Source organism: Trichoplusia ni, chromosome 18 (assembly GCF_003590095.1).
Source record: "Trichoplusia ni isolate ovarian cell line Hi5 chromosome 18, tn1, whole genome shotgun sequence".
NCBI classification, from domain to species: Eukaryota; Metazoa; Arthropoda; class Insecta; order Lepidoptera; family Noctuidae; genus Trichoplusia; species Trichoplusia ni.
Window position 1 is genome coordinate 6,825,537 of NC_039495.1, and position 22,831 is coordinate 6,848,367.

Below are 22,831 nucleotides of genomic sequence, written 5' to 3' on the forward strand. Positions count from 1 at the left end.
GTTGAGCTACACTTATACCTTGAACCTCCTTGGAATCGGGAAAATTATGTTAACTACCGCGATACAAGCACGATAGCTATACCGTGAGATTTTGCGCAAATTGGGGGATGCCAATGTCTCGCTGTGAACCTCCAAAACCTGTTGATCAATGGACTGTGTTGGCTACCTTAATAAGTCGAAAAAATATTTAGTTGGTACAATAATAAGTAGTTGCAAAACAGGAAACTTGTGAATAACTCGTTTTCCTTAAAAGTGTTATAGAAAGATAGCTGTATGATAATGATCTTTTTGGACAGGAAATTTACTAGATTATCAACTTCACGCCAGCTGAAAATGACTTGCTCTTGTCGGCTATTATACACGGTGATTTTTTAGTCGTCTTACAAAAGCAGCCCAGTTCATGTATCCGACGTAAAATACCCCTAGGCGCGATTTTTTTTTTATCATCAACTAAGATAATAAGTACGAAGAAAATTAAACAAGAGAAATCTGAAAAATGCTCTTAAAAATGATGAAAACGCCCCCGCCCGCACCCCTCATCATTGTTACAAGGCTCGGACCGCACTCGCAACAGAGCTGTGTTTCTAAAAAACTACGAATTGCATCATAATATTGAATAAAAATTGCATTTTTTTTTTTTTCAAATCTCATAAATACCTATTTTTTTATCATGAACGTGTTCTAGTCATTGGATACATGAGCTGGGCTGCTTTTGTAAGACGACTAAAAAATCACGGTGTATAATTTATTACCTGAAATCGTACGATCTAGCTTTTCGGAAAATTAAGTTTGCGAATACTTAATTTGATAGCTGATTTAAGATGGCTGGCAGAAGCTGGATGCGAGCACGAAGATCTAGATGTTGTGCGACTTTGGAGGCCTATGCCGAGCAGTGGACGAATATGGGTTGATAGCTCTCTAGCTATCAGCCTATATTCGTCCAGTAGGTATCATCATCACCTCTCTGGTGATGATGATACTTAGTTTAAAACAAAAAATAGTTTAACTATTGTTGAGCTATGGCAAGACTAATAACGGCCTCAATTATTTACTTAAAACGGCCATTCGACTATAATGAAACATTCTGTAATAAATGAATTTGTAAATGTATGGCCAAAAAAAATATATTTATGCTAGAATTCAGTAAAAACAAAATATGAGAATATTCTCTATGTTTAATTTGACCACCGTCTTGAACAATAAATAAAAGAGGGCTTTACATTATAAATAAAACAAATATTATGCTCCTGCACTCCAAAACCTCAATGCATACAATTTGGTAAAAGGACTTTAAAGGTTTTTGCTTAACGTATTATTATATAGTTACATAGATAACATAATAAGTACATCGTTAATAATCGATTTGAAAGATAAGACGTAATTTTAATTATCTAAATCAATCAATACTTAGTTGAGATTTGTTAAGGAATCGATCACGAAATTTTCATCGCCCTTGTTCCGAAATGCCATGAGTCACGGTGCCACTGATAAATATAATAGGTACATCACCGATTAAACTAAAACAATCGATGGCACAGTAGTCACAACACTTAAGGATACGACGACCTTATCTCGTAGACTTAAGGTTCATTTTTGTAGTTCTTAGTTAGCAGTGAGGTGTAGCTTTTGTGGTGGAGTGTACTACTTTTTGATATCAACAATATTAGCATAATATATATATGAGTCTGTTTAATATGTAGTGTATTCGTTGACAGACACCTTGCGCGCTTAGTTCAGTGTATTTATTTCACGGAACTTTAAAATTGTATTTATTTTAATTTTGTGAGGTAGGTCATATTTTTGTTATTTTTTCGAGCGGCAAAAAGTTTTATTAGTATATCAAATTTTATGGAAGATATAAAAAACGTTATAATTTTTATAGTACCTAATGATTAATTTTAAATATTAATAAATAAATTATATTAGGAACTTAATAGTTCCTAATATAATTTATTGTATTTAGTTTAGCAGCTGTCAAAGTTGTTTTGTTTATTTGATTGGGCCATTTTAATTGCTTCACATTTTTCTGGTTATTCCTCATAGTATTTACCAAAATTAGTTGTTTAAAGCGACTTTCATTTTTTTAATAATCATATTTAACCTTATGCATAATATAACAAGATATGTGCCGTTCATTATCCATACATCTTTAATTGATCACTGTCGCCATATCGATTGACCTTTCAACCATTTTACCTTTAACGTTTTTATTTCATTGTGATTTTGAAAAGGTGACGACTAACGCCCGCGCCGGTCCCACAACTGCAAAAACTTTCAAAGTCAGTGTTATCAATGTGCGATTTCATAAAAGGTCCACAATAACTGTAGATACTCTACTACAAAATTTTAATGTAATATTATTATGGTTGTGCAAGCGTGACAGCGCAATACACGGCATAGAGCGGCATCTCTTTCCAACACTCGTAACAATATTACTTTAAAACGTGACGGTTGGCCCCAGGTGGTATAATTATTCAAGTGCGCGGGAAAATGATTATCAACGACCACGTGCTTTACTTCACTGCTTAGGTATATTCTAAGACGTTATAAGTGGTATATTTGTATTAATTGGAGGAAAAATACCGGATTCCCACATTAAGGGAATTTGAAGTACTATTGAATCATTAGCCGTCGAAATTGCCTGTATTTGTTGCACTCGAGAGCTTGACTGTAGTAAGTATAATAATGTATTGTGTCCGATTTCTGAGCGAATGTCGTGATTTCACACGTGATGTGATAAATGCGTGAAATTGGCGTTGATTATAACATTTGCATGTTTACATATTTATATGGTGTACACACCTAATTCAAATATAATTGGCGTCATTGATCAATCTATGAAAAATTGACAAAATACTTCATGAGCAGCATTTGTTTAACCATTTTTTTTACTACAATATAAGCATTACAAAAATATCATCAAATTTAAGAATAATACATTTCCAATTTCTTTTAAAATGTTCCCTTTCTATTTCCATCTTTCAGATATTATTATAATGGCCAGTTTATTTGCTATCGTCATCCTCTGCCTGGCTGCGAGCGCAGCTTCACAGCCCACCCGACAAGTTACAACTAATTTCAGTAAGAAAATCATCTTATTTACTATTTTTTTAGGGCTTTTATGTGTATGGTTTAAAATTGAAAAAATAAAACTCTTTCTTATTGTCAGTTGTGAATTCTTCGTATATTAAATTACTTATTTCGTTCTTTATAGTTAGGCAACATAAATTATTGTTAACCAAACATTACATTTCTAGTCAATGGAAACACTATTTGAATGTTTCCCTTGCTACTTTAAATGCCTCTTATTTTCCATCTCGAGCGATCTCTCAAGATCTTATATCTACCTATAGATTATATAAATAGGATCCTATTCTATATTCTAATCTACCCACAGCATATCCATTCAACTTCGTATCTCGAGAGCAATGGGGTGCGCGACCACCAGCGTCCACATACAGTCAGTTGAGCAGCCCGGTGCCATACGTGGTCGTCCACCATACGTACATCCCGCCTGCCTGCGCCACCACAGACGTCTGCAAGCGGTACATGCGCAGCATGCAGACTACGCATCAAGTCACCAATGGCTGGCAGGATATTGGATACAAGTGAGTTTTTAGATCCTGGTGGGCTAGCGGTTCGATTTCTAAGCATGTAAAGTGCCTGTGTCTTTCTGTAATTAACGTGTACTTTGTTAATTATCCTAAGACCATTGAAAACAGGGTGGAAGAGAATATTATGAGGAAACCTGGAGTCGTGAGTGAGCTAGTGTGGCAGTCAATGCTCAAACCTTCCTTTTATGAGAGGAAAAATTTGTAGAAATCGGATAATATCACAATAAAACGATCAAGTCGGAAACGCGCACCTTTCCCCTAATAATAGGTTTCCTAGTAAACTTTTATAAACTCTTCACTTAATTGTGTAGTACTACGATACTTCAGATAAAGTCTTACAAATGTTAGTAGTAATTCTAATGGTCTCTTAAAGATTGGTGTGATAACGTTGCATGTTTAGTACCGCACGCATAACACGCGTGGTCGAAAACCACTCATTTCTTACGTTACTTATAGAAAACACTTGATTTCCTTGTTGTTACACTAATAGATGATAATTGTAATTGATTTCATAGTTTTCGTGAGAAATTTTCTACACAAGAGATATACCTATTAAGTAAATTGAAAAACATTTTTCCAATGTTTAACAGTAACAAATACTACGTGCTATGATTTCAGTAACACCTTCCTGTTTTAGTCTATAAATAGTTCAACAGCTCTTTTGGTAGATATATATCGAAAATGTAGAACCAAAAACGTTTAAACACTTCATTAAACTTAATTACTTATCTACTTATTAAATGATGAACCGCCGTATTTATTTACTCCGGTTGAATCCGAAACTAGTCGGGCAATCCCAATGAATACGCGTGAGTAAACCATTGCATCATTTAATAATTAATGATCCTCACGATTTTTACTATACAATACTTTTTCAATTGTTTCCAGTTTCGCAGTGGGCGGCGATGGGTCAGTATACGAGGGTCGCGGCTGGGAGGCGGTCGGCGCACACGCAGTCGGATACAACGTGCAGAGTATCGGCGTCGTTATGATCGGGGACTTTGTTTGTAAGTATATGGAAGTGATCGAGGTGTAGGAAAATTGCCAAACAGAGAGAGAGTTGGAGTATTGACGTATAAGGAGGTCTAAGAGTTAGCACGAAATAGAGAAAGGTGATGGGAGCGGTAGTGGCAAGAGCTAGCTCTTAAATATGTGTTAATTTGTTAGCTTGATGGAATTTGAAAATTTCTATAATCAAATATGGCGATTCGATTAGGCACTGGACGTTAACCTGTTAATTTCATCTATGGTAAAATTTTAGCATTTTACCGAAATGTCTTTTCTCTACCTAAGAAAATACACAAAACAGGAAAAGAAATGTATAATCAGATGGTTGTAATTCAACGACAAAAGATATATCAACTAATCAGTTACTAGACTAATTTTTAGACAATCTACTACAGCTTTACAAAAATATATAACGTATCTTAGATAGATTTCTACTTAAGATAAGATATGGAGAATATTCATTCTAGGTTACCATATACCCGTATAAAAGTTGTGGTAAAATATACTCACATTAAGTTTTTTCGTCCTCTTCCAGCTAATCTTCCACCAGCGAACATGCTGCAGACCCTCAAGGACTTCATAGCAGCTGGCGTGAACCTCGGCTACATCAGCCCCAACTACAGGCTGATCGGCCATCGCCAGGTCTCAGCGACGGAGTGCCCAGGCAAAGCGCTATACAACGAAATCTCGACGTGGCCACATTTTGTCCAGAACCTATGAGTGCTGGAGAACGAGTGAAACCACCCTGTAAATATTCTTAGCACATAATGTAGTTACGACATTACGACGACCCTCTTATTAATTTAAATATTTTGTAAATAGATTTGTAAATATTTATTGAACCAATTTGTTGTTTTGTTTCGGCTCCCGTACCCAAACGGTAAAAATAGAACCCTATCTGTCCGTCCCTCTTTTATCAGCCTATGTGAAAGCTAAATTTTAGCAGATGATGCATGTCTGTAGGTATGTCATGTTACGGTTAGTACAGCTGAGCGGCACTGACCCTTTTTAAAATACAATTTATTGCAAAGTGTTTCTTTATCATATTTGACTGAAATAATCGTTGTCACTAATTTTGACTCTCACTTGCACGAACCAAACCCAATGTGTCCGTTGTGCCGCGGTTTCGAGAGTTAATAAGCCATGTTGTAGACCTATACAACCTTTTTACGAGTCTTTCAGTCAAAAACTTAAGCCCGCCGATACCGTCTGGAAAAACAATCGAGAGCATTGCCCTCACAGCGATATTCACCGAGAGGTCATTACTTCCACAACGGATAGACATCAGGCTATCTGATGTAACCGATCTCTTGTCCCGATCACCGTTTGACGACCTCAGGATAATCTAAAAACAGCGATTTTGAAACTAATCGATAAGCCGATCTGAGATAACTGTCTTGTTTTGTATTATATTTGAAAAATATCTTGGGCGATGTTGTTTTGTAAGTTGATAATTAAAAATATAATGCTTAGTAGGCATGAGAAGCAGGTTCGATCCCAACGCAAACGAAACTCCCATGAGTTCTTCAAAGTTGTACCTCCTATCTTAACATTCTAAGACACCGCTAACAAACGGCTAAGGTAATCATCACGAGGAAACCTGGATTCCAAGCACAGGAATCTGAAAATACCAACACGCAGTGAGCTAGTAGGGTGATCACTGCTCAAGCCTTCCCTATACTGGAAGATGCCCGTTGCCAGCAGTGGCTGCATATAGTCTGATGTTAGATTTATTGCTAAAAATAACTACTAACACTAACATTAACTATGTTAATTACATAATAATATACCATTTCCTCCTCTTTTACCTACCAGATCGTCTATTTCCGCATACATTTTTTACCGCACCTCGTAGCTATTATTTCGCAAAGGGGAAGAACATGCCAGTCGCATTCTCATATTGGATCTGATTGAGCACCGCACGTGGCTCTATATGTTTATAACTATAATGTCTGTGGTTTTATATTTCACTACCTGTTGCACGTGACTTCGTTCGCGTTATAATTATAAGTTAGTATTTTTTCTTTTATTTTAGAACTTCTGCCCGTTTTTGTAGAATAATTCACTACTGCCCTGCTCTTATTATTATTTATCAACGTAATATGTTGGTCTTCCTCAATAAGTTTGCTCTTTCTTATGCCAAACACTGAAATAGTTTTTCCGTTTCAAATCGGTAGTCCTCGAGATTAACGCGTTAAAACCAACATACAAACTCTTTAGCTTTTTAATATTACTATTTCACAAGACCACTCTCTGCTTCGTCATGTTATTGTTTTTATTTTACCTATTTTAAGGTAATTTACTCATGTCGTGTACCATTATTGATGGTTTTCTTTTCTTTTGCTTTGTCTTTCTTAAATAAGCTCGGTATAAATGTAGACAGGTATATCGTAGACTGGGAGATAGATCTCTCAGTCTTCTTATTGCATTCACCTGTCTAGTCGTTTTATCCGCGTTATGTTGGGGCAGGGTTTTAGTCCCATTCAAAAGCGATGAGGAAGACACTGCTCTTCCTCTCAACAATGACGCAGCTCTTTTAGGAGCTCCCATGTCGGGGTTCGCGGTAGACTGCGAAAGCTTGGCCCCCGACTAAAGGAAGCGGGAAGCATTCCAGTGGTTTTAGCCGGTAGGAGTCCGGCACACCCCTTCGTCTTCCCCAGGGCGAAGGATGTCCATAAGAATTTTCACTGGACAAAAAAAAGGCTTTTAGTGCCATGACTGTGGAAATTCAACGATATTTGATGGTATTTAAAAATAAACATTAACCTAAAGAAAGCAAGAAATAAACGAAGTCCCTTCTTAAACGATTATTTGAATTATTTTCTAATGTGTTAAAACTCACACTCGTTTTATCCTTAATACTTGAGAGTTGACTCGTAAACACAGACAAAGGTATAAAAAAGGTAAAGTGCGAGTCGGGCAAGCGACACTGAAGATTCGGTACTAATTGTGACTATCGTTACCGTTGTTAGAATAAGTTTGAATGTATGAATAAGATGGCTCAAATTCACGTAGCTCGTGTCACTGTGTACATTATAAAATTGAACTCCTCCAAAACCGGAATCATTAGATAATTGAAATCGGACAACATCTATTCTTCGTAATAATGGGATAACTTTCTTTTATTCCCTTAAAATAGGAATGTCACATGGGCAGAAGTACTGAGCCTAAAATACTTTAATGTTTTCCTTAACCAGCCTGAATCAACCTTTCTTCGAACTTTGACTCAAACCCAGCTTGAGCAACAATAAAAAAAACAATCAAAGTCCCGAGTTCTGAAAACAATGAAGTGTTTTCAATAATACTAACAAGTGTTTGTGTATCGCTTATCGGTGAACCCAGTGGGAAAGAACCGCGATCTCGACAGCTATCTTATAAATAATGCACGCCCGCACTCTGCTCACTGCACTATCATATCCGAGCCTTAGCTCATCCAGTACTAACATAGATATACTTTTAAATACTAAATAATTTTCGGTTTTACATGGAAAACAAAATGGCGTTAATGAGTGTGATTGTGTCTGTTCTTTTTTTTAATTTATCTGTTCTTGCGCTGCCGCAAGATGTGTTCCAAAGTAAGTTCTATTTTTAAATGCAGCAGCATATTTTTTAAATGTTTTTTTTTCTGGAATAATATTTATAAGTATTATATACTTATAAACTATGTTATTTAATTTGTAAAGTTTAATTCAATCAATATAAATTACGTCACGTTTTGATAATAAAACGATTGTGACTTGACCTTCTTATTTCACTCTATTTTATCGTACGGACGCCTTTTGTTATTATATTATTTTATTAGTCATAATATTTTGAATGCACGTTTTTAATTGAATAAATATCATAAATCCAAGCCCACATGTCACTCACAATTCACTAAATTCGATGAATGCATTTTTACTCTTGTCAATTTTTTAAATATATTTCTTCATCTATCTCTCACGTTCACTCTCTCTCTTACTCAGCTAGGCATAATTCATCCCCCGAAAAAGCCTCTCAGATTTATCCTGAGCTATCCGCATCCCCCTATTACTGCAGAAAGAACAAGACGGCGCTCTACATTTCGCATCTCGCGTCTCGCTTCCACAATGTAAACTTATATTATATACTTACATAAATTATATTATATTATTATAATCCTAGTCTTTTCCAATTCTTCCAGAGCCATCATATAAACTATACACAAGAGCTGATTGGCAAGCTAAACCAGCTACGGACATCGTCCCATTGAAGGCACCAGTACCATACGTAGTGATACACCACACGTACATACCGGCCGCTTGTCACTCATTCAATGAGTGCTCGACAGACATGCGTGGTATGCAGAACTACCATATAGGGCTCGACTTTGGGGATATTGGGTACAAGTGAGAATGAATCAACTGTTTCTCTCTAGCTATATTGTACGTGATAACAGGAGCCAACTGCGGCCCCTTGAAAAAATATTGCAGCCCTTGTCCTTTGCCTTTTTACAAATTATGTAAAATTATTAGTATTAGCTGTTTAGGGGTCTAATGCTAATAACTCATGCACAACGAAGATAGGTACGTAAAAATTAATTAACACTGATAGTCGTTGAAAATCATTGGTTCCTTTTTAATAAGTACATCAAAAGTTCCCCTTTCCAAGCCCGCCAAGGACGATAATAGTCTGATGGCATTGACCGTTGAACACAGATTACGTACATCGGTGGCTTAATATTTAATATTAAATGTTGATCTTTTCCGTGTGTCTCCGAAGATGCACAATAGGCAAGAAAAACCAGTTTGCACAAAATTCTGTTTCTGCTAAAGGTTAATAAACGGTGATAATGTTATGTGTGATAGACTTTTTGGGACTTACCTATTCCTTACTAGTACTTACGTAAGGTCTTGTTACGGATAAACTTATTAAAACTTTTTTTTCGATCAAAAACAGTGAACCTTCTTCAAATATTTTTTTTCACGTTAAATGAATATATGAAATCGGATTATCCAGTCCGGAAGTATGATTAATATACACGGTGATTTTTTAGTCGTCTTACAAAAGCAGCCCAGTTCATGTATCCGACGTAAAATACCCCTAGGCGCGATTATTATTTTTTTATCATCAACTAAGATAATAAGTACGAAGAAAAATTAAACAAGAGATATCTGAAATATAATCTTAAAAATGATAAAAACGCCTCCGCCCGCACCCCTCACCATTGTTACAAGGCTCGGACCGAGCTCACGACAGAGCTGTGTTTCTTAAAAACTACGAATTGCATCATAATATTGAATAAAAATTGCATTTTAAATTTATTCAAATCTCATAAATACCTATTTTTTCATCATGAACGTGTTCTAGTCATTGGATACATAAACTCGGCTGCTTTTGTAACACGACTAAAAAATCACGGTGTATAGCTACTAGTAACTTCTAATTATTTCATATTTTTCCTCAAAGTTACAAACATATTTGTTTGAATTATGTGAATAACGAACAAAAGATAGTGTAATCGTATGTTAGTAAAGTAGCACCTACTTCGTACTATCAGAGATGCAGTCGTTCGCAAAACAAGTATCAGAAAGTTTTTTTGAACCCCCAGTATTTTCTAACTATAACTAGACGAGTTTTATCGCTAAGGATTCTTAGCTACCTTTATTCAAGTTCACATTATCCTTGGAAACATAGATAATCTAGGGATTACCTATGTTACTACTATGCACGAGGAACAAGGAAAGTTTACTTGCCGCTTTGCAATGTCAGTTTCCGCTTATTAAAGGAAAAATAATTAACAACGCGTTTGTGATTTACCTGTATTTATGTGGTAATGTTAAAAACGTTTTCCTCTAAACTTTAAATATTTTTCTATTATTATGAATTATATTTGACGCTAAACGTTCAGGATTCCAGTCTAATTTGTCGGGCTTCTGAAATTGTCTTATGTAAGAAAGGAATAAATCTCAGCTGCCAGTTTTGCGAGCATCGAGATTATGAAAAGAGTAGAATAAAATATTCGTCGATATTTAAAGGCTGGGAGTGCATCTGAAGTGTTAACACTTTTTGATTATAGCCAAAAATCTTTTGTGAAATAAATTAATTGATAAGTATGCCAGTAGTCAGTGGGTTTAACACAGCCTGCGAAACATAGCAGTCTGTCTAGCTTAAACGGCTTCTAGCAGCAGCGTTTGCTTTGTAAACCTTAAATCTTATTTTCATTCGTAATCGTTAATTACGCATTACATATAAATACTCTCACACTATCCAACATGAACGCTGATTGGTCAAAGTTGTGTAGAGTGACGTCAGCGGACAGACACGCCCCCTGAGTCCTGCACGTAGTTCTGATAAGTTTCGATACAATACCTAGCAAGTTATGGCTACGCATAATGAATTGTAAGTAGGTGCTATGTATCATACGACCGTTTTGTCAAGGGGGGTCTAATTGGTAGAACTGCCGCATGGGCAGTTGAGTCGTTTGTCCTAACGCCGCTGGTTTGATCCCAGCTCAAGCATTCGCAGGATTTGCAAAAGGCCTGTGTGCCCCAAATCCTATCTCTACCATTTAAAATGGCCGATGAATGAATGGAATTTTTTGATAAAATTTTATTACTTCTATCGTATGTATCCATTATCACTAATTAAGGAAAGTTGTTTAATGAACCGGTAATCACGTTTGGGATCAGCCTAAAAATATTCAGACAACAGATTATTTATTGATATTAGAAAAAGTATTATCTTCTTAGCTTGATCTGTATTGGCAAATCGTACGACTATTCGGAACTTAAATCTAATCTTTAAGAGATTAGGTCGCAGTCATATTTCTCGTTGTGTTTGTGTCGAAATCTTATCATCTTAATTAGTCTAATAATCAATATCTTCAATGAGGTAACCTCCTTTCCAAATTACGCCTTTTTCTTATCAACTTTATGTAAAGCGATCGTTTTTTGTTTTTATGAATGTTGTATATGTCTCAAGCATTGTAAATTGTTTATGTATGAGAAGTACTCATAAAGAAATAAATGTGTGCGTTTATGACAAATTTAATTTAGCATGTACAAATAATATTTAAGGCTTCAATTTCATGGCAAATAGATGGAAAAGGCATAGCTAACCGCGCTTGCGCACTTGTCGATTGGCGATATTAGTTGCCATTTTAGTTATCAATGAAAATAAGCCAATAAATCTATCGGTTAGCAATGTCTTCAAAAGGTACATTAAACTTAGACAAAGGTTCGATACAGTTCGTCTAGCCTTTTCTCAACTATGTTGAAGTTGACTTATGAAGAAAAAGGACGTGGATTGAGGAATTCGGCACTGCATACACACTAGGTTTACTTTGTCATTAACTGACAGAATGCATAAGTAATTGTAGCCTACCATTACATTGAATACGATTCAAACTAATTGTCCTACTCACGATCTCCTAACAGACCGGTCAATTTAACCTAAATCTACTCTAGAAGTATAAACACTGCCGGGGAATCACCTCTGTCATTTGTGCTGGGGGAATAAAAAAATGAGCATCAAATCCGGTAGGAAGCTGAATCTAATGGTCACTGACATTAACCAAAATACATTGTTTGAGTTCTATTTATAAAATTTTAATGTTGTTAATACTGGTGTTTTATTTTAATTTTCTTTTTTGGGTTACAAGGACCAGTTTTGCACATGTTTAAATTAATAATTTGATTTATTTTTGTCGTGCTACATACCTCTTTTTTCATGTCAAATTATTTGCTGTTTACGTGTGTAAAGTATACCCAACACCTCTTGAGGCAAGAGTGTTGCGGGTGTGCGAGAAGGACGCCGTTCTACGAACTGTAGTGCTGTCTCGGTTGTTCAATTGTTTTGCTATGGTTTGACTGTTTGAGATGTTTTTAGCATCAATTATATTGTCATACAGCTATTTAATTTTGTAGCTTGTTGCTAAGCTATACCTGCAAAAATTCATCGATCACAGATTAAATTAAACTTGACACAGTCGGTCCTTAAGTGGGTGACCATCTTTGTCAAAACAAGTTCCTCCGTGTTACAGAAGGCATGTTAAATTGTAAAAATAGTTTGGAAAAGGACGATCTAGTGATGCCAGTTATTTAATTTCGAGTTTCATGAACACAAAAAGAAAATTACCAGCAACTTCAAAATTTTTCCATAAGCATGAATTAGTACTTCCCTATACCCATATCATCGCAAAAGGAGGTGTAACCAGCTCGTTATATTTCAGTTTCTGCGTGGGCAGTGAGGGAGGTGCTTATGAGGGTCGCGGCTGGGACCTCAGGGGCATCCACGCGGGGAGGGCCAATAACCACAGCATCGGGATCTGTCTTATTGGAGACTGGAGAGGTGAGATTACTATACAAATGCTTAGGAATTCTGACCTGCCTTGGAACAGGAAATCAGCTTTTGGAGTATACATTTTCTGATTCTGTTATATTAAGTACGGGTACCGTTCAATGTTCATGGGCAATGAGAAATTTTCGCTCCATTCAGTTATTAAATTTAAAGTAAGTTGTCTCTTTTTTAAAACGATTCCCTCATTACGCTATTTCTATTCTTGTATCGCTTTGGGTTCACAAACACTCAATTCACATGCACAAAGACACCCAGACACAGGACAAGCATTCGTGGATCACGCAAATGCTTGTCCTATAGTGTGGTCGAAACAGCGACACGTCGCGCTCAGTGGGATAAGCGTAGTGACCTTAACCACTCCGTTATACACTGCACTCAATTTCAAAATGTAAATAATATACATGCTCTTAAATAATGTTCTTCTTTCAGAGGAACTACCACCGCAACCTCAACTAGAAACAACGAAAGCTCTTATCGCGGATGGAGTAAGACTGGGCAAGGTTAGCCCGGATTATAAACTAATAGGTCACAATCAGGTGATGGCCACAGCCTGTCCTGGAACCGCCCTCTCTGAGGAAATATCCACCTGGGAACACTTTACCAATGCAAAACCTGACTTCAACCTTTTGAAGGATGTTATAACTGCAACTGAAGGTACTGAAGAAGTTACGACTGAATAACTGTAAAACGTGGAGAGATGATGACGATGAGAGATGACTGACAAACGCTTTCGATTAAATTAATTTGAAAAATAAAAGCATTTTAGTTAGTTTTATTTTAATAATTTAAGTACTATTTATTTATGACTGACTTTTTATAATGAATTTCTAAAGTGAAATAAATATTTTTTATATTTTTATTTTGTTGTTTTCATAAACTGCAGCGGTGGTTTTGCACTTGGCGGCAAAAAAATAGTAGGTAACGTTGTTGTAACCTGATAATGAAAGACAACCTATTTTGATCTATTTGACAAGAGCTTTGCTGCGTAATCAGTGAATACAAAATGGCAGATATAATGGAAAAACATTAAATAATTAACTGATAAGATTAAACCTCTCAATTTCCTAAAATAATGACGTCACTAAGTTATTACATATAAATCGGACCGGACACTGCAATAAAATACCCTAACATCATGACATTTAAAAGGAAACAAACTTTATGAATAAAGTGTTTCATTAATTTGCACGATGGTACCTAAAGGGCACGTCATACGTGACTTGAGGATAACCGCAAAATGATGAATGAGTAATTTTGAGCACAATACCTTTATAGCAGATAATTTATGGCTGACAATTTATTTTTATAACTAAAAGGTCTAACACCTTTTTTAGAAGTTTTTTTTTATCGTGATCATCCAGAAGAGTACCGAAACTAATCGATGGCTACTGGCTTCTGAATCTGGCCGATTTTGAATTTTGTGTGAATCCAGAATATGACGTCATTGTCAGCGTCCATAATAAAACCCAGTTCATCATCGGCCTAGCCTTTTCCCAACTATGTTGGGGTTGGCATCCAGTCCAGCCAGATTCAGCTAAGTAAGCATAGTGGAACCCAAGTGTCAGATAAAAATTGTAATTAACTTCCTACTGAATATGCCTAGAGGTGGTCAATCAGCTTTTTACGCCTGATTGGCCTCTAAGCCCATTACCAATCATCGCTATACTTAAAATTGAATAATTCGTTACAGATATGCGTATTAATTTACTACTACACAACTAAATCTTTTTAGGATGCAAATGTAACGGTCGAAATGCTGGTTAAACAAGAATAGGTTCAACGAGCATTGCCTATTAACGGTAAGTCGAGGGAAAGAACCTGACATTCGTATCTAGTTTGTAGAAACGATCATAGTGGCCGCACAAACAATGGGAAAGATAAATCAACTGTAGTTATTTCTTCTTCATAGTCCTAAATGTAAGTTTCTGCAAGGAATTCTTAGGAAATGAAATAAAATCGTTAAGGTACGGCAGGTCTTTTTCTAATTTACACCAGTCACATTTAAGTACACAAAAAACATGTTCAAAAAAGCGCGAGTCAGCCTTATAAATAGTCTAGAAATAAATATGTAGACTAGAGAGTATAATAACTGTTGCTAAACCTCGATAATTTTTTTTGCATACATTTTTTTCAAGTGGCAACAGAAATAAATCAACTGTCAATTTTGAAATTTCAATTGTCTAGCAATCACGCTAACAGACAGACGAACTGATAGACACTTTGGATAAATACTGAATTCATCTTTGCAAGAAATATTTTTTATAAATAATAGGCATTTTCTGTCTTTTAAACTTCACGTCATGACGAACAAAAGAGACACAGAAATATTTCTACATCATCATCATTATTATAAAAGACTAAAATGTTTCCGGCCAAGCATAATTATTTGTCCAGGGGTATTGTTGAAAACTAAACTGAATGGTTAGGCAATTTAAAAATGGCGTGTTAAGGAAAACCTTCATTGTTTTGTAACTATTCTTACCATATTTTTGTCTGAAGAACGGTGCCACTTAAAAAGTACCATATTAAAAATAGATTATATTTTCAAAACTCTAAAAGTCCATGTTTTTAAATGTCAGATCTCCAATCAAATTTTATCAAAATTAGTCCAACCAGTTTTATGTGAATTGCATTGTCATTGGTGTTAGAAGCTACCCTGAAAATTTCAGCCTGTAAGCTTGCCGGAGTGCCTTAAAATCCAACCGGAACGATAAACAAACAATTAAGAAAAATGAGTGCATAAGAACTTGGGAAAAAGGCGGAACTTAATCCTTGTGTCGCATGGGGTTTCACAAACAAAAATACAGGTGAAGCTAATAAAAGCGTTATAAAAAGGACTAAACTCGTCATCAAATCACATTTCGTCTAATACAGGTGTCCTAGAAAGTAGGAGCGAATGGTGCCTTTTTTACTTACATTTACATTTAAATCTGATGAAAATAATATGGTTTCGAACACAGCAAAAAGTCAGGGAGGATTCTAATGATGGGTACCTCTATGACCTCTACTCGTTTATCAATATCAAACATAAATGTACGGTAAAGACATGGGCTAGGATGAATCACGTACCTTTGACCAGTCATCTCCATACATTCGTTGGTAATGTTGACATTAACGCTTGTTAAAATGTCACTTGGCTAGATGGAGGGGGGAAGGCGCTCATCTATACGTCTTCGGTCACCCTCTCTGAATATTTCATATATGTATATGTATATTTCAAATGACGTGTTATCTCCCAAACCAGTTGTAATACGATTTGTTTTGATGACGCGCTGACCTTTATACATCATTTTAATCAATATGTTGTGACTGTAATGAACCTCACGTATTAATCATAGGTTATTTGTTTTTCTTAATTCACGTGTCACATTTATCAGCAGAATTAAAAAAAGTACCTTGAAAGTGGCCGGAGTTTACTTTTGAATTAATTGATAAAATTCGATGAAATTCGACTAAAAATTTGTCGTAAAAAGGTTTGACGTTAATGTTATTTTTTTTACTTTATCTGCAGTTTTCAATTCTGAGGGAAACATTGTGAGGTTTATATATTGAAATATTAAAATCTGAAATCACCAACTTACAGTCGGCGTGAGTGCGGATCAACGCTCGAGCCTTCTCTAAATAGGAAGAGGCTTGCAGTAGAACATAAAATAGGCTGATATAATGATTAATAAAAGAACTTCGAGAACTTTAGATTGGAGAAAGAATAAATTATTCCTTTTTTTGTGGGTTTCCTTTATTAAGGAAAATTAGATTCTTCTCTTAAAAAAATAGATTCTGTCCTAGAAAGACAATAAATATATCAATATTGACGGTACCTTCTAGGTGTTAATACTCGAGCACGCTGACAATAATGGCATAGCTATAAGTCTACTACACGTTGCACTTTCAATGAGAGAATCACGAGAATCTATTTATTTTATACAGGTCACAAAATATTTGATAAAAAATGACACCAGTAAAGAACACCTTCACAAAAAGGTTTTATGTTATTATAATAACCTTTAATACGGCATCTATACCCTAATTCAACCTGGCAAATCTTCTGCTTTACCCAAAAAAGCGTAAACTTATCAGCTGTTCGACCGGCGTTCCGTATCTGAACGTATCTGTGTGGGGAAGTACCTCCGCATGGAAATCGCTATATAAACAACTGTATAACATGAATTATAAATTTGTATAGCGCACATCACAGCCTAACGGACGCATACGTGGGGCCTTATTAAAAAAATACCTCAGTTTTAAGGATAATTCTTGTAATTTGTTGTGAGTGTGTGAACCTGTTAGTTTTAAATATACCAGGAAAGTGACGGTAAGTTAATTAAAGACATTAATTGTAGAAATAAAAAGGGGTCATTAAAATGTTAGCAAATTTTATGTCTTAAAGATATCACGTGCTTTAAGGCTTAGATTTATAATAAATTTAAACTAATTATTTGAACGTACATAACAATATAGATCATTAAATTTTTTACTAAAAACCGTTACATATACCTACAATTTATAGAGGTAAAGTTTGTGAGTTTTTGACAATCTTAGGATACTAAACTGAAGTGATTTATATTCAAATGAATTAGCTTAATAAACCCAAACCATTTTGTGATTAAGAGTCTGTTTTTTTGAAATTGTAGCAAATGAATAATGTCTTTCTTTAGAACAGACGCACATACACAATACATGTAATATATAAATTAAAAATTTAAATTCGTACTTTTGAGTATGATAATCAATAGTTTTAATATAATAATTAAAAGCATTTATTATTAAATAAATATATTTACATATTATTTAAAAAAATCTATATTTACTACAGAAATTTTGACGTATTAGTTAAGTTCCATCATTTGAAATCATTTAAATCAGAATGTTAACACCTTTCAAACGCTATTTCTCCCAACGGTCATCAAAATTTCATCTCTATAGGGGGCGCCCCTACAGAAAGTAGATACCACTACCTCATAAAGCAAGCCTCAAACTGTTCTAATTGTGGGAAAGAGACGCCGCTATATGCCCTGTAATACGTTCTCTCGCTTCCACACCAACAAGTTTTGTTTCAAGAGGTGATGGTCCTCAGATCACACAGAGATTAAAATTCATACACGCTTTAAACATTTATAACGTGCTCAAATAATTGATGTAAATACGTCATATTGACGTATGCGAGATGCGAAATAACATAATATGCTCACACGTAGTAAATTACTTCGTTTTAATTACTGGTCTCGTCTTGAGTGGAATTATTACCATCATATATGACACTCCGTATATTAATGAATGTAATAAAATAGATATGTTTTTGTGAGGAGCTCGTAGGTGAGCTATAACTGGGTAAGTGGATCGATGATAGATTAAGCTTCGCTTGACGCAGTCGGTCGGTAGATGGGTGTCCATCTTTGTCATAACGAGTTTCTCCGTGTTTCGGAAGGCACGTTAAATTGTGGGTCCCGGCTGTTATTTATACATCTTTGACAGTCGCTACAGGTAGTCAAAAGCTAGAAATTCAGACAACCGATCTAACTAATATCGGTAAGGTTTAACTAAAGTAACTGGGTTGAGGTGGTCAGATAGGCAGTCGCTTCTTGTGAAACACTGGTAGTTAGCTGAATCAGGTTAGACTGGAAGCCGACCCCAACATAGTTGGGAAAAGGCGATTCCGATGATGAATAAAATAGATTTGTTTTGTATATAAGTTTTGCTGATTTGCTTATGAAGTATGCAAGTTTGCTTATATTACACTATCAGTAGCAATCGTCTACTTTCAACATCTGTTACCCATGTTATCTGGGGTATCGACTAAACAGATTCCACAATTGTTTAATATGTTAGTAGTTCTCGTCGCTTTAGCGTAGCCAAATCACAATCATTAATGAATTGGACAAAGGTTTTTGATTTATATGCTTGAATTGACATAATCAGTGTCAACAATTGATGTTTTATTTATTTGAAATTTACATATTTTTATGGTGATTTTTGTAAAAGATTTACTAAAGAATTCATTGCATAGTCCAATAATTCTTTAATAAAAACCTATGTATATGTTGTTATTTATACAGATAACGCATTTTTTAAACCTCAATAATTTTAATCAATATCTTATCGAAAGATGCCTTGGAAATTTATTAATGACCGTTATCACTGTATTAATAAACAAAACAGCTATTATATCTATACGAAACATATGTGGTATAATGAATTAAATTCCCGATAACATTTATCTATCTATGACGCTAATAAAGCATTTTACGAATAAAAACATGAAGAGTGCAATGTCACTTTAACATTCGCTGTTTTGCAGGTACATTCGCGGGCTAATCGGAGTGCGAGTACAAAAACAGCAATGTTAGTGGACCTGTTTATTTTGTGCTGCATGTGGATCAGTGCGGTTGTGACCATGCCGAGCGTTCTTAAAGGAGGTAATGTTTTATTTATTTTACTTTTTGAGTTGTCCGACTTAGTTTATTTGTGTTTCAACTGACTTTTAAAAGGTGGTTCTCAATTTGTTTGTATTTTGTTTGTTGCCTCAGAACTTCTGTGATTTCTTCTCATTTAACGTTGAATAGCTGTCACTCGGGCCCTTAAAACAAATGTGGATATTTATTGATTATATTAAAATCCTTTTGACATTTAATTACATTGCATTGTTTTGTGATGTGATCGAACATCGAAGATTTGTAAAATAATCTAAAGAAAAAACAATTTATAATAGAATAAGGTCACCGATAAAATGAGACAGAAATTCTTTTTCCCATTTTGTGTTCGGAACCATAATGACATAATTCTCTTTTCAGATGAATCCTCGGTCAACGAGATCCAGACCTACAGCTTCCCATTCGTGAGCCGCGCGCAGTGGCACGCGCGCAAGCCTGACAAGGTGGAGCTGCTCCCAAACCCAGTCCCATTCGTGGTGATCCACCACTCCTACATCCCACCAGCATGTTACGACAGGAAAGAGTGCTCCAATGCTATGGTACACATGCAGAACTTCCATATGGATGACCACGAGTGGTGGGATATAGGATACCAGTAAGTTGCTATTATTATTATTATATACTTTGTCAGAATTAGACCGTGTTGGTTCCAGCACCATTTAAGAATGCTAAAAATGGGACGCTGTTTTTTATAATATAATCTTTCGTGCTTTGATTTTGAGAATTATAATCCTCGCTAATTTTATAAACGTAAAAAGGGTATGGATGCTCAAACAGCTTAACTAATTGTAATTAACATTAGGACGTAACATAAGGACATGACTTTTTATCCTTGTAAACATTTCAAGGCTGAACGATCCTTATCAAAAATTAAAGCCAATGTATAGACATTTCATCATCACGATTGGACGATTCAAGATTGCATACTTTTTATTGCGATACACAAATATGATTTTTAGACTGTGATAATATGATGCAATTGACAATACACACACAAACGCTAACGCTTGTTCTACGGGGGATAGAACCCGCGACACGTCACGCATTGTGAGTCTGTTGTGGTGACTACAACCACTCGGCTATCCGTGAGATCCTTCGAAGACCTATTAAATTAATACCTTTGCTTTGTCCCTCAGCTTTGCGGTTGGCAGTGACGGCGCTGCATACGAGGGCCGAGGCTGGGGCGTGCTCGGAGCACACGCAAAGCATTTCAATTACGTCAGCATAGGCATCTGTCTCATTGGTGACTGGAGATGTGAGTACTTACAACACTTTAATTTAATATTTCTAAAACTTAAGAAAAAAATTAATTGAGGTTAAATAATTATTAATAATACCTCTTCGCGGTGACAAAATGTTGGTGGAATAAGTTGCGTGTAGAAAATAGGTCAGAAGTTGATTCAGGTAAATATAGCTGTATGAGCTTTGAGGACAAAATACTATTAAACTAGGAAAGTAGAATGACAGAAACATCTACAGTTATATTCTTAAAATATTCAGACTCTGTAGTAGAAGATAAACGTGGGTTTTTAAAAACAAATTTCAAAATGCATTCCCGCTTTCAGCCCAAGTACCTCCTGCAGAACAGCTTAAAACAGCTCAGGGTCTGATCAACGCCGGAGTAGAGCTCGGCTACATCAAACCAGACTACAAGTTAGTCGGCCATCGCCAAGTAAGGAATACGGAATGCCCTGGAGACGCCCTCTTCAATGAGATCAAGACTTGGGAACATTACTCTCCTTACCCGAACTCATACCATGATCTGTTAGATGTTAAAGAGTTACCGAGTTTTGTGAAGGGGATAATCTTGAATGCTACTGTTGCCCCATAGGGCTTGTAGTTGCAAGTGATTTTGGACTGAATCTTTAAGGTGATAAAGCTTATTATTTAAAATTTGAGATTTGTATTAGTGACCTGTTTGTACAACGTATAAAATGTGAGAGTATGTTAGTGTTTGTTTGTATGTGTTTTGCTGTTACCTCTTTACGCAATAATTGATCAATGTAGGCTTCATAATGTAATGGTTTGGACTGTTAGCAGGCCTGAAATAATTCCTTCAATATTTTTTTATATATATTTATAACCATGTATGTAATTACTCAATTAAATAACTATCTAGACTAGGATATGATTTGAAAGTGTATGAATGTCTATTTAAAACTCTTAGATTGTAAGTTTTAATTTTTAGTAAATTAAAAATTATGTAAAACTCAACAAATTAAATAAGTATTATTAAATTCTATTTATACTAATTACGTTAATTTATTTGTTCTAGAAACGTAGGTTCTGATTAGATTATAACCTGTTCTTTACTTCAAAATACTCTACATTGACAAAAAAAACAGTTTATTTAAATGTTATTCCCATAAATATTTACCATTTGTATATCGTTTTTTATAAGAAAACCGTATTGTTCTTTTGTGAAGCGGACTTTGTAATTATCTAAATATAACCTTAATGTAGGATTTATAAAATACCTTTTACGGCTGTGACTAATTTATAACATAAGTGCCTTATTGTGAAGTTGTGATAAGAATAAATGATAATTATTATATAATTTTACAATACCAACTTATTATTAAGCCCTCTATAAACAATAATGTTGATATTTTGAAATCCTGTTTCCCGTTTCTTACTTATCTAAAAGCCACTAATTATCCTAATAACTAAAATTCGAAGTAAAGTATCTGTACTTAGGTATCCTTAAGAAGTGTATCATGTAAATGAAAAAAAATGTATCAAAATACAGAATGTACCTTTCAATAAAGTGTTTTCATTTCATTTCATTAAAAAACTACAACAATTTTATTGCTTATTAAATGATGTAACGGTTTACTCACGCGTATTTATCGGGAGCGTCCCATTAGTTAGGGGTCGACTCGCGACCCCGGCGCGTCTGCTTATGATTAAGGACTCCGGTTGGGTCCGAAACTAGTCGGGCTACCCCGATAAATACGCGTGAGTAAACCGTTACATCATTTAATAATGAATCAGTCTCACGATAGTAAAAAGTAGATTATAAAAAATTTATTGCTGCTCCATGATTATTAATTTGTTGTATTTATTTCGGGTAAGTGTAGTGCATAATTACTCGAAGAACATCATTTTGTCTGTCCGGAATGGCGCCATACACAATTTCAGATGCTGAAATTACGTATCTACTTTTAGTGTTGCTACAAATGCTCTCAGTGAAAAAAAACATTAATACGCTTATTTTTAACACTTGTCTAAAACATTAAATCTCAGGTATTTTCCTATATCACAACAATATATAAGTATACACTTGATAGCGTGATTGTCATGTACCTGACAGCTACAATTGGGGTCATTGGCGAGATCGGGAAATACCCGAATCTGACAGTTGTGGTAATTCTAGTCGGTCAGCACTAAAATCTTATTGGAAAGTGCAGGGCCTTAATTCTGCTATTTACAATGGCCGATGAATGAATGAAATTTGGCTTA

The 22,831-nt window shown here is 35.2% G+C and overlaps 3 protein-coding genes across 5 annotated transcripts; all 3 read left to right on the forward strand.

Annotated features, from left to right (window-relative positions):
• Window positions 1-1,675: 1,675 nt before the first annotated feature.
• On the forward strand, window positions 1,676-5,468 carry LOC113502753 (peptidoglycan-recognition protein LB-like). Of its 3 annotated transcripts, none has more exons than XM_026884415.1 (5): window positions 1,676-1,787; window positions 2,986-3,081; window positions 3,398-3,608; window positions 4,503-4,621; window positions 5,158-5,468. In XM_026884415.1, exons 2-5 carry the CDS (start codon window positions 2,997-2,999, stop codon window positions 5,340-5,342), a joined length of 600 nt encoding a protein of 199 aa, XP_026740216.1. In that variant the 5' UTR covers window positions 1,676-1,787; window positions 2,986-2,996; the 3' UTR covers window positions 5,343-5,468. The 3 variants fall into 3 exon arrangements, with proteins under 3 accessions (XP_026740216.1, XP_026740217.1, XP_026740219.1); XM_026884416.1 differs by having other exon boundaries at window positions 2,994-3,081; XM_026884418.1 differs by lacking the exon at window positions 1,676-1,787 and adding an exon at window positions 2,416-2,673 and having other exon boundaries at window positions 2,994-3,081.
• Window positions 5,469-7,723: 2,255 nt separating this feature from the next.
• Window positions 7,724-13,742, forward strand: LOC113503019 (peptidoglycan-recognition protein LB-like). The gene is made up of 4 exons (XM_026884803.1): window positions 7,724-8,197; window positions 8,785-8,989; window positions 12,814-12,932; window positions 13,371-13,742. Exons 1-4 carry the CDS (start codon window positions 8,107-8,109, stop codon window positions 13,619-13,621), a joined length of 666 nt encoding a protein of 221 aa, XP_026740604.1. The 5' UTR covers window positions 7,724-8,106; the 3' UTR covers window positions 13,622-13,742.
• A 3,366-nt stretch (window positions 13,743-17,108) lies between these two features.
• Window positions 17,109-22,132, forward strand: LOC113502933 (peptidoglycan-recognition protein LB-like). Its single transcript, XM_026884688.1, has 5 exons — window positions 17,109-17,253; window positions 19,237-19,354; window positions 19,730-19,964; window positions 20,506-20,624; window positions 20,935-22,132. Exons 2-5 carry the CDS (start codon window positions 19,279-19,281, stop codon window positions 21,198-21,200), a joined length of 696 nt encoding a protein of 231 aa, XP_026740489.1. The 5' UTR covers window positions 17,109-17,253; window positions 19,237-19,278; the 3' UTR covers window positions 21,201-22,132.
• The last annotated feature ends 699 nt before the right edge of the window (window positions 22,133-22,831 follow it).

Excerpts from the sequence above, each read along its gene's own strand:
- LOC113502753 (XM_026884415.1), top strand. The coding sequence starts at position 2,997 with ATGGCCAGTTTATTTGCTATCGTCATCCTCTGCCTGGCTGCGAGCGCA. Across the intron at positions 3,082-3,397 it reads ACAAGTTACAACTAATTTCA|CATATCCATTCAACTTCGTA; the intron begins GTAAGAAAATCA and ends ATCTACCCACAG. Across the intron at positions 3,609-4,502 it reads TGGCAGGATATTGGATACAA|TTTCGCAGTGGGCGGCGATG; the intron begins GTGAGTTTTTAG and ends AATTGTTTCCAG.
- LOC113503019 (XM_026884803.1), top strand. The coding sequence starts at position 8,107 with ATGGAAAACAAAATGGCGTTAATGAGTGTGATTGTGTCTGTTCTTTTT. Across the intron at positions 8,198-8,784 it reads GCCGCAAGATGTGTTCCAAA|AGCCATCATATAAACTATAC; the intron begins GTAAGTTCTATT and ends CAATTCTTCCAG. Across the intron at positions 8,990-12,813 it reads TTTGGGGATATTGGGTACAA|TTTCTGCGTGGGCAGTGAGG; the intron begins GTGAGAATGAAT and ends GTTATATTTCAG.
- LOC113502933 (XM_026884688.1), top strand. The coding sequence starts at position 19,279 with ATGTTAGTGGACCTGTTTATTTTGTGCTGCATGTGGATCAGTGCGGTT. Across the intron at positions 19,965-20,505 it reads TGGTGGGATATAGGATACCA|CTTTGCGGTTGGCAGTGACG; the intron begins GTAAGTTGCTAT and ends TTTGTCCCTCAG. Across the intron at positions 20,625-20,934 it reads TCTCATTGGTGACTGGAGAT|CCCAAGTACCTCCTGCAGAA; the intron begins GTGAGTACTTAC and ends TCCCGCTTTCAG.